Source organism: Nanorana parkeri, unplaced genomic scaffold, assembly GCF_000935625.1.
Source record: "Nanorana parkeri isolate BGI_ZX_2015 unplaced genomic scaffold, ASM93562v1 scaffold1562, whole genome shotgun sequence".
Classification (NCBI taxonomy): Eukaryota; Metazoa; Chordata; class Amphibia; order Anura; family Dicroglossidae; genus Nanorana; species Nanorana parkeri.
Genome location: NW_017307830.1, coordinates 249,169 through 260,691, shown reverse-complemented (window position 1 = coordinate 260,691; position 11,523 = coordinate 249,169). Strand labels below are relative to the sequence as shown.

The window sequence follows — 11,523 nt, the reverse complement described above, 5'->3', positions numbered from 1 at the left end:
ATGTGTAGCAACTCAAATAAGGTTGATGCTGTGGCCCTGGACACAGCATTGGCAGGACAGAGGGCCAAGAAATGGTAACACCCCCACCCCTCCTCCTCAAGAGGTAATTGAAACTGTTTTGTATATGATAGAGGTGGGACGTTAGATCTTCCATTCTCACAAGCAATCAAAGTTCTTGTACTCTTTGGTTAATGGTGGGCTTGATGGATTTTAATACTGGCTGAGACATTCAGCTTCAGACCTGCTGTGTAAAAATGTAATTTACCCAGAATTCATTGCTCTTTCCTGGCGTCCGCATGCAGAGCAACCATGAACGGGTCACCAGATGCTGGGACCAGCCGCCTTCTATTCCGACACTCTGAATGCGTCTAAAGACCAGAAGAAAAAAAAGAAACACCCCCCTGCCCCCCATGAGGTAACCTCGGCCTACGATACACTTTTGCACATTTTCTTTGTACGAGCGCGTTCTGTACAGCGTTTTATACTCCGGCGCTCCGTGTGTCCTGTACTGTTTTATATATATATTCTATATTTTGATAGCCGCGATCAGCCGCATCTTCCGGGGCTGAGATGGTAGCGAGACCATCTTCTTAACAGTTTGGTCAGAAATCCGCTTTTCTAGAGAAGTTGTTTCTTCTTTTTTTTTTTTTTTAATATGTAGTATACAGATGTAGCGGTGCTTCGGAAGAGGACGTAGATTTGATTTCACGTACTTAACGCTAAGTAAGAAATGAGATGAACACTAAAGACTGGGTGCTAGACAGAATGGAGGGGTTTAAAGTGGACCTGTTGTTTAAATGTAACCTTTCCATGAATCAATAGGGGATGTCTCATTGTGGTAAATCACTTTGAGTACCTGTTTCTTTGCATGGATAAAAAAAAAAGATCTGCTGAGCTCGGTCATGTGACTCTGAGCCTTGGCAAAGATCAGATGCTGGACGGCTGTCGGGGGCATTGTGGGCAGTATAGGGTCCGATAGTTTAAGTCTGACGCCTGTGGTAGATTTGCAGTGTAGAGCAGGGGTAGCCAAGCGCACGTCCTCCAGCTGTGGTGACACTACAAATCCCATGAGGCATCTCTCTCCGGAAGTCATGTCTGGCTGTGAGAATGTTGCATGGGATTTGTAGTTCCACCACAGCTGGAGGACCAGTGTTTGGCTACCCCTGGTGTAGAGGGTTGGTAAGATACAGATGTGTGTAATAGGAAGAAAAGTCTGCGTATGAAAAGAGAAAATAGGGGTGCCCCCATGTGTTTACAGAAATAGACAGTACCCCCAACAAGGTTTATAAAACATTAAAGCCTAACTCTCACTTTTTTTAGTTTTGGATAGAGTGGGGTGTAGCTAATTTCAGTCAGGCCTGTGCCCCTATTGGGGAGAATTCCCCCACTTCCTGTACCTGTGACACACACAAAAGGGGGTGCGGTCATCATCAGGAGAAAGGACAGCAATAAAATCATTGTCAGGTGTTCTATCCTTTCCCAATGTCTTTGCATGGGTTATCCTTGGAGAGATTTCCCGTACCTGTGACACCCGCACACGAAAAAGGGGGTGCTGTCATCAGGAGAAAGAATAGCAATAAAAACAGTGCCAGGCGTTCTATCCTTTCCCAATGTCTTTGCATGGGTTATCCTTGCAGAGATTTCCCACCACTTCCTGTCCCGGCAGGAAACCTCCGCAGCAAGGGCACAAATGGCGATACAACCCTGACAGAGGGTCCAGCTCTAATATAAAACCCTTTGTCCAGATGCTCATGGGTCAGATTATATTAAACTGATCTCATCCAAGTGACTTTTAAAGGAATGTGGCTTTTTTTGAATAGGATAGGAAGCTGCCTTATCACTTCCTGAATGTACCCAACCAGTTTGAATTCATAGTGGCAAACAAAGCGGTGCCCACCGCTGCTGATTTAGGTGACAGGTGCACTTTAGCTCCATATACACTACAAAGTGGTCCTTTGGACATAATTGTGTTTTGAGAACAAGATTTTATTGGCTAGAATGAAAAAAAAAAACTTAGTGGGGCCCCCCTCTCCTGCAGTGCAACGGTTTAACACAAGGGGGTGGGGTAGAGGAAGAGGCTGTATTACCTACCTCTTTGCCCCGGGCTGCGTGTAGTCCCTGGCCATCATTGTACACAATGCAGGGCTACTAGTCCAGCACTGTATGTAGAGGAGGCAAGCGTGCGACCACGGTTCAGAAAGGGTTCGCGGGACCGGCGGAGTGAGCCTGCCACACTGAGGAGCAGGGGACATATTACTCCTCTACACCTAGACTTAACACGCATTTAACCCTTGCAGTGTGTGTGGTTTTTTTTGTGGGTGAGGGGGCAATGAAGGGGCATTTGTTTTTTTTCAGCTTTAGGAGAAGCACAATTGCAGAGCCAGCCATCGTTTGTTAGCGAGGACCGGAATGAAAACACTTGAGATCAAATCACAAAGCTAAGCCACCAGGAAAAGGATACTTACTTTCCAAAAAGTTGTTTTCAACGGAGTCCAATGAGGTTTAAAAATGGCCGTCACATGACTAAAATAAAGATCCTTATCCTTGTGTTTAAAGGATAGTTGCACTTATCCTTTTTGCCTCTCTGACCTAACCCACTCTCCTCCCTCCCACAGATGCATAATTACCCCGGATCTGGTGGCCGAGGCCTCCAGTGCTTGTGCACATCCAGCGTTGCAAATCTTAACTGTCCTAGCTGTGCCTGTGTATTACAATGGGACCATCTCTATTCATCTCTGGACTCAAAACAGGCCATAGAAGCCCATAGGGCATTAATGCACATGTGTGCCCAGGACAGGGAGACGTGTGATTGTGGAATAAAACAAAACACTGGAGGCTGTGCCCATCGGATCGATGTAAGGGGAGGGTGGGTTAGGTTACATCAAGGGTAAGAAGCATCAAACCACACAGTTAACACACCAGGAAAAGGATACTTATTATCACACAATTAGCAATTATTTTCCGCTGTGTCCAATGAGGTTTGAAAGTGACAGTCACATGACTAAAATAAAGATCTTTATCCTTGTGTTAAGCTTGGAGAATTGCGCCTTTTATATCCATGACTTGGGTGAATGTGGGCATTTTCCAGCCCGATCCCAGGAAATGGCACTTCCTGATCGATCGCTTGATACATTGTATAATTTCCCAGGAGGAGGAGGTGGTGTATCAGTCGCTCGGCGATATCCATGTTTTCTAGAACAAAGCAATAAGTCGGTCCTCCTCCCGTACAGAGCGGAGGCCGTACACTATATTCTTGTATAAATCTTCTTTTCTTTATATCTATACCTTCTTACTACCTAACGAAGTCTCCACGACTGCTCCCGGACCAATATCCTGTGTTTTATATCCATACTCGCCAATCTCTTTGTATCTCTGTATATACAAATAAAAAGTACGGATTTCAGACAAGCTGTGGACTCTTTTTCTGTGTCTGTGTCTTCTCTACGGCTCCTGGGTGCATCAATGTGGCAGTTGATGGTTAAGAGGGAAGTGTGTTGATTTTAATATACATAAAGTATATGTCTGGGCAAAATAAGGAATCAAACATACTCGGTACACCTCTGCAATACATGCATGTGTCCCCATGGTTTGTCTGAAAAAGTGGTGAACGCAGGAAGTGCATATTCACAGGGCTGAGTGAAATGGTGTCACCATATGGAGGAAGTACATCCTATGGACATCTTCAATAGGTAAATTTACCAACTTCTAGATCAGGGGTGCCCATTAGGTAGATCGTGATCTACCAGTAGCTCTCAAAGCTGATGCTGGTAGATCACGATGGGTGTGAATGGCGGCCCCTTTATTCCATTTTGGTATATTTATTTAGCTGTGCACACATGATTAGCCTGAGTCTGCTGAGCCAAGCTCCCTGACACCTTTCTGGTGGATACTGATGGTTGAAGTGTTACATCAAAGAATATTAGTTTACACAGCCTGTTGCACTACACTGTTTGCAAAATACAGCAAGGTCAGCCAGGAGAGACAGCCAGGAAAGAGAGAGCAAGGTGAGACAGCCAGGGGAGAGAGGAGAGACAGCCAGGAGGATGAGCAAGGAGAGACAGCCAGGAGAAAGAGCGTGAGGGAGGTTTTTTTTTCGTTGGTAGATCTCATGTAGCTCATCATTTGAAAAGTAGATCTTAACACAAAAAATTGTGGGCACTCCTGTTCTAGATGGATATTAGGAATGGGACAGAACTGGTGGAAATTTAATATAGAAATGCAGATTGATTTTTGCAAGTACATTTTCAGCAAGCACAGACTAATAGCCGATGAACCTGCCAGGATTGCCAAGTCCTTGTTATCACTTCTTGTGCATGGGGCTACCAATGTTATATTCTGTAAACTACAGAACACCATCCCCCTGTATAGTGAAAAGGCACAGAGTAGGAGGTGATTGTAGTCCAAATCATGAGCATCGCCTAGGGCAGTGGTGGCGAACCTTGGCACTCCAGCTGTGCCAAAACTACAAATCCCAACATGCATCTGCCTCTGGGAGTTATGTCTGTGACTGTCAGAGCCTTGCAATGCCTCATGGGACCTGTAGTTCCAAAACAGCTGGAGTGCCAAGGTTCGCCACCACTGGCCTAGGGTGACAATGCTGCTCCTCCATAGAAGCAGTGAGAGGAATGGATGTTGTCACCCTTGGACATGAATAGTGTTATTGGCAGGACCACCTGGTTGATAACAAATGGATTCACAAACACCCTCATCACCGAACCTGCTCCTCTCCTCATCTCTGCTCTCATCACCACATCTGCTCCTCTCCTTGTCCCTTCTCTCATCACCGCACCTGCTCCTCTCCTCATCCGTGCTATCATCACTGCTCCTCTCATCACCGAACCTGCTCCTCTCCTCATCTCTGCTCTCATCACCGCATCTGCTCCTCTCCTTGTCCCTGCTCTCATCACCGCACCTGCTCCTCTCCTCGTCCCTGCTCTCATCACCCCACCTGCTCCTTGTCCCTGCTCTTTTCACCACACCTGCTCCTCTCCTCGTCCCTGCTCTCATCACTGCACCTGCTCTTTTCACCACACCTGCTCCTTGTCCCTGCTCTTTTCACCACACCTGCTCCTCTCCTCGTCCCTGCTCTCATCACCGCACCTGCTCTTTTCACCACACCTGCTCCTCTCCTGTCCAGATGACCACCATCATCCCTCCACCCCTGCCCTACCATCACACTTCACCCTCACCAATGCCTGATTTCCATGGCCACCCCACTCTTACCACCACATCTGACCCCCATTTCCTTGCCAGCACACCAATCACTCATATCCCCAACTTTTCAGCACACTTGCTAGTATTTAACTAATTATTTGTAAATACATTTAATATTAAGTACAATATTTAATCCCACATCATAGGATGTATTTCTGTATGGTATGTCTTTCTAGGTTTTGACGGTAATGATCCCATGTACTAGGCCTCCCTCTGCCATGCCCAATATGGTGGCCGCACGTACATACGCGTCACTTCCGCTCCGCTCGCCGTAGCTACAGAAACGTCATCAGGCGGCGCCGGAAGTGGTGTGATTTTTGTCTCCCGCTGCCTGCAGGTTTCCTCTCGGAGAAGCTCGGAGTACACACAGCGATCATGGCGGATGTTCTGGATCTACATGAGGCCGGCGGGGAGGATTTCGCCATGGATGAGGACGGGGATGGTAAGAGGAGGGGCAGGAGCCCCAAATGTGGGGAGACGGGAGAGGTCTATAGGGGAAGACTACACATCACATTGGGACTTTGAGAGAGGTGCTGTTGGTCCAGAGGGAGGACTTCGGGTCTTATTGTTGAGAGTTAGGGGGGTCCAGTGGGTGTGCTACGGGTCATTTTTTCACATTGGGGGGAGATTTGGGGAGAACTAGAGGTGCCATTGTGGTGCATTAGGGGGCTAATATGAAGGACGGCCAGTGGGGACGACTGGGGGGGTCCCAGTGGAGAGGATTGCAGAGTGGCAGTGGGGATGGCTGGGAAGTCCTGGCAGGCCAGGGGAGAGAGATGGGGTGTCCAAATAGGTCAGCAGAGAGGGCTTGAATAAGACCTGGCCCGTCAGTTGGGAGGGCTAGGGGTATTGGCAGGTGAGAGGGGAAGGGCTGGGAGTATCGATGGGCCAGTGGAGATGGCTAGGGGTGTTGGCAGGCCAGCATGTCTGTGAGGAGAACTAGAAAAGCCCGTGGACCAGTAGGAAAGACTAGGCCTGCAGACATGCTATTGGGGGGCTGATAATAGGGGATACTGCATGTCTTGGTACAGTAGAAAGGCATCATGGCACACTCACAAACCAGCATGTAAAACAACTTGTCTCACCACTAAGGACAATGACAGAGGTTTGTCCTTAGTGGTGAGAGCATGGGGGACACAAACCACAGATAGAGTCAGATACGGCTTCCAATCTTCCGCACCCTGTCAGAAATGTTTGGCTGCAGCTTGTTCTCCCCTATAATGCATCCCGCTATGTTTATTAACCTGTGAAATATTTCTCCCTTTTTTTCCTATCAGAAAGTATTCACAAGCTGAAGGAGAAGGCCAAGAAGAGGAAAGGCCGAGGATTCGGTGCAGGTGAGACCTTGCTTAGCTCTTTCTTGCTGCTGACGCCGGGTGTGTCAGGAAGGAGAATCGCACACTAGCGTTTAGATTGATCATTCAGATGTGTGTTTTTAAAAAAAAATGTCTGCTGTTACCTCGAGCAAGGCTGATAAGACGCTTTTTTTTTTTTCCCCGCAGAGGAGGGGTCCCGTGCCCGCGTCCGAGAGGACTACGAAAGCGTAGAACAGGATGGAGATGAGCCCGGTCCTCAGAGATGTAAGTATGGGTTCCAGGAGCAGCCACTGTCCATTCCTCTTCCAGTTTGTTGGATAGTGAGAGGGGACACCCGATCCATTCCCAGATTAGTATCTTGCATCTGCCTGTCACAATGGTACCCATAAGAGGCCCCTTTTATGCAAATAGATATAAGACTGGAATAAAATAATGGTGTATATAGCTAATGACACCAGTGCTTTCCGATTCAATGTAAGTGATTTGCTGGTCCAAGATAACTATTGTAGGGATCTAAAATACTGCCCCAGCAACCAAATTGAATTATACTGAATAACGGGAAACCTAGAAGCCAACTTCTAGAAACATCTATATTGCTAGATATATGTTTAATGCCCTATAATTGGAATGCATCACTCTTATATACTGCTGTACACTGTTATGTTTCATGTAACTCTGCTATTTTAAAATAAAAAAATGGTTATTCAAAAAATAAAAAAGAGGCCCCTTTTTTGTGCAGCTCATTCTGTTATCACAGAAACCACAATCTCCTCCAGTCTGTGCCCAGAGCTTAAAGTGACATTAAACCCTCAGAATTTTTAACATAAAACAATACTGTAATGTGTGCCTTACTGTAATCCATGGTTGTTTCCCTTCTCTTTGCTGCTCTTCCTTTTAAATCCTCATGTCTTCTCATGCTGGGCAGAACTTCTGTTTTGCAGCAGACTGCCTTGTCTCTGACTTTGGGGAAATACTAGGGGTCTAAACAGCAGTGGGCGGACTGTTACAATCTGTTTTTTTTTTTGTGGTCAGTTGAGTTCATCTTGTTGCAATCCAAAAGCTATGTTAAAGGATAAGTGCACTTTCAAAAAAAAAAATTGTCTCCTTTTTACCCCCTTACCTCAGTCTGGCGGCCGCACTTCGGCTGTTTGTTTACATCCATTGATGCAAATCTTCACTGTCCTCACCACCCTGTGCATTAGTGTCCCAAAGATTTCTTTGGGGTTGTGTGCTGAGGCTGGAGATGATCAGAGACCATTCCATAGAAGTCTATGCCAGGACAGTGAAGACTTGTACCATCAGGCAAGGCAAGTATGTTTTTTTTAGGCAGGCGACGGGAGACCTGTGCAGGGCAAGGGTACTTGTACTCTAAAATGTTATGTTTAATGTAGTGCTGGACTAAAGGCAGGAATGAGACTGGGCTATTATGTGTGGGTGGGTTTTAATCTTTATGGAAGCTATGGGTTAACATCACCCTACCCTAAAGCCTTTATAATTGGAAATGTAAATGGGGGTGAAGTACATCCCCTTTTATTTGTCTTCACAGCATATCCTTTATTCCCAGCACTACAGGTACTCTTTAGTTTCTGCTGGCCCTGTGATTGCACCAGAGCTCTGCCTAGTCCACCCTATGGTGTGTCAGAGTCTAGATTTATCCTAAGATTTCCACACAGTGAGCATTTTATCTCTTGTTCTTTCATTTGTAATCAATGTCTCTGTTTTCCCCGTCAGCTGTGGAGGGCTGGATCCTCTTTATCACCGGGGTCCACGAGGAGGCGACAGAAGAGGACATCCACGATAAGTTTGCGGAATTCGGAGAAATCAAAAACGTACATCTGAACCTGGACCGGAGGACAGGCTTCCTGAAGGTCAGAAATATTCCACCTCGCCTGCCCTGTCTTACCAAAAGCCATTTTGAACGGAGTAGGGTCAGATCTCTGTGTCAGGTCCTAATTGCTCATGTATAGGAAGTCAAAGTTGCTGAACAATGCCTTCTATTTAAACAGAAACAAGATAGAATAAACTGCAGGATATCCTGACTTCAAAGTATATTTGTATGGCACTAGGGTATGGTAAATAGGTTTCATGCATATGGCCCATACATTTAAGCAGGATCTTGCTGGCATCTGAACTATACGGAGATGTAGCCTAGTCTGTATAGCTGAGTTGTATGGCCACTTCCCCACTGCCTAGTGATTGACTCGACATGTAAACAATAGTTTGTAATCAGTGGGTATTGCTGCCAATTACAAACTGTACATGTCAGCCCTGAATGAGTCATTCAGGGCTGGTGCATGTGCAGAATGACCTTTGCCTTCATTGACTGACTAATTCAGTGTATTGGCCCTTGCTTTCACTGCTCAGGCCACCATATAAATAATAGTTCATAATCAGTGGGCTTCACCTTCAACTGCACACTGTACATGTCGGCCCTGAATGAGTCATTCAGCCGGTGATGCTGTGTAGCAGTATGACCCTGGCCTTCATTGACTAATTCAGTGTATTGGACCCTGTTGTTGCTGCCCTGGCTGACACCTAAACGATGGTGTGTAATCAGCGGACGCTGACGATCTCAGCCCTGAATGTGTCATTTATATGGTGGCACATGTGCAGGATGACCTCAGCCCTCGATGACACTTTCAATCAATGACGGCCGTGGTCATCCTGCGCAAGTGTTTATGCTGCATAAATTACTCATTCAGACCATGCCACTGATTACACACGACTGTTTACATGTTGGGTCTCAGCAGCAGCAGTGGTAGGGTCCAATAAGATGTACACATGTTAACATTAGAAGAAACACTTAGATGGGTACATATAAAAATAGGCTGAAATGCACTGCACACAGATTTTTCTAGTTTTGGTTTACTGAACTAAACGCCAGGGACCAGTGGATATGGTACCGTAGCATACAATATAGCTGCCTTCAGATCCGTAGAAATTAAGGGTAAGCTCCAGGGAAATCAAGTTTGCCCTTGCATTGTGGCTGCTCCTTCACTGCAACGGTTAACTGCTCATTTATTCCTAGGTGACATGAAAAAGCCACCCACTGGCCCTCTCTGGGCTGTTAGATTGGTCCCCGCAGACCCTTCTCCCCTTCGCTGTGGTGGTGTACGGACCGCTGATGTCTTTATATACAACGCATGCTCCATAGTCCTGTTTTACCATAGGAAAGTAAAACAGACTTTTCCTGCCCCCTAGGCACAAATGAACAGTTAACCCTTGCAGTGCAGGGCCAGCCCCACTTCAAGGGGAAACGTTTCATTTCCCTGGAGGGAAGTACTTTAACCCGCTGTTGTCATTGTACTAAATTCTAGTCCTTTAACCCATTGGGATCTTTTCTCTTGCAGGGATACGCATTGGTGGAATACGAGACTTACAAAGAGGCCCTGGCAGCTATGGAAGGCTTGAACGGTCAGGACCTTATGGGGCAGCCGGTCAGCGTGGACTGGGGTTTTGTTCGTGGACCACCAAAGGGAAAAAGACGGTAAGATTTGTCTCCTTTAGATTTCATTATTTAGGGAGATGTAACAGAATGTTGAGCTGTCCCCCGTTCTACTGTAACTATTAAATGTGGAGCCAGCCAGGGACGACTGGGCCCAGCTGTATCTGTTTTTACACTATGTGCTGTTGTCCTCGGGCCCAGGAGGACAGGGGGCCCAACCATAGCTGTAAATTAACAATTTGCAGCTGTCCTCAGACCCTGGAGGAGAGGGGAATCCCGCTATGGCTGTATCTACAGAATGTTAAGCTGTCCGCAGGCCTGGGAGGACGGGGTGCCTCATCATGGCTGTGACTACCAACTGTGCTGTTGGTCCAGCAGGGAGGGGGCCCAGTCCAAACATTCTCTGCTGGAGAATCATTTGCGTATATAAAACACATTGACCTGGAAGGTTTACCCGCAGAGAATGCTGAATGGGAGAGGGAATAAGGTAATTGACCATGTGTACCAGACATGGAGCTTACATTGGGGTTAGACCCTGGGCTCTGCAGGGGAGCACAGCAAAGGCAAGTGTCCTTGGAAAGAATCAAGAGAACCTGTCACTTTTTTACTGAATGAATGGACAAACTGACGGATTGCATTTTACGTCATGAAAGGGAAAAATGGTAACAAAAGAATTTGAGGCCTAGTAAAGTCCGCTGTCAATTAAGTTTTATATTTTACTTTTACAGAAGCGGGCGGAGGAGGAGCAGAAGTCCAGACAGGAGACGACGTTAAAGATTCCCCATCACATCCTCATCCTACATCAGTTTCAGTTCTGAACCTTTTAGTGTTTTTATTATACTATGTTTGTTAGAGTGATTTAATTTGGGTATCTGTGAGGTGCTGGGTGCACCTCCTCCAGGGTAAGGGCGCAGTCTGGTCTGAAGATCCTGATTGCCCAAAGTATAGCGAACCGACCTCCAAAATCTGAACCAGGGTGGAATAATGACTGACGCTACTAAGCTCCAAATATTCAGAGGTCACCTGATCCTGTGGCGGAAGACAACACAGCTTGATATCCTTTCTGGGGGTGGAAGGGCTTTGTCTGCAAGGGAGACAATTTAGTAAAATTGTAAACAGTCTATTCGGAATAAAGGCTTTTTATGTTACCTGCTTATGTGTTTTGCTTGTAGCAACATGGGGGGCAAACTTTGTGAGCCTGGGGCAGACGATATAAGGGGTGGGCACACTGTCTGTGCCTGGGGTAAACATCATGGGGGAGGGGCGGTACACAGTTAGCCTGGAGAAGGCAGCATGGGGGCCTTGTACATTGTGGGGCTGACAACATGGCAGGGGGCACACTGAGTAAGCCTGGGGTAGGCAGCATGGCGAGGGGCACACACTGTATGAGCTTGGGGTAGGAAACATGGTGGAGGGGCACACTGTGGACCTGGGGAAGGCAACATGACTGGGGGCACATTGTGAGCCTTGGGTAGGCAACATGGTTAAGAGCACGCTGTGCAAGCCTGGGGTAGGCAACATAGCTGAGGTCACGTTGTGTGAGCAAGG

At 46.8% G+C, this 11,523-nt stretch overlaps 1 protein-coding gene across 1 annotated transcript; it reads left to right on the top strand.

Moving 5' to 3' along the window:
* Positions 1 to 5,504: 5,504 nt before the first annotated feature.
* Positions 5,505 to 10,903, top strand: RBM8A (RNA binding motif protein 8A). Its single transcript, XM_018570611.1, has 6 exons — positions 5,505 to 5,656; positions 6,492 to 6,551; positions 6,717 to 6,794; positions 8,262 to 8,398; positions 9,881 to 10,017; positions 10,704 to 10,903. The coding sequence occupies exons 1-6, from the start codon at positions 5,590 to 5,592 to the stop codon at positions 10,747 to 10,749; spliced, it is 525 nt and encodes a 174-aa protein (XP_018426113.1). The 5' UTR covers positions 5,505 to 5,589; the 3' UTR covers positions 10,750 to 10,903.
* The last annotated feature ends 620 nt before the right edge of the window (positions 10,904 to 11,523 follow it).

What these genes read in the sequence shown, in the direction of transcription:
- RBM8A (XM_018570611.1), top strand. Translation starts at nt 5,590, where the DNA reads ATGGCGGATGTTCTGGATCTACATGAGGCCGGCGGGGAGGATTTCGCC. An exon ending in CATGGATGAGGACGGGGATG is followed by an intron (nt 5,657 to 6,491) that starts GTAAGAGGAGGG and finishes TTTTCCTATCAG; the next exon opens with AAAGTATTCACAAGCTGAAG. An exon ending in TGAGCCCGGTCCTCAGAGAT is followed by an intron (nt 6,795 to 8,261) that starts GTAAGTATGGGT and finishes TTTCCCCGTCAG; the next exon opens with CTGTGGAGGGCTGGATCCTC.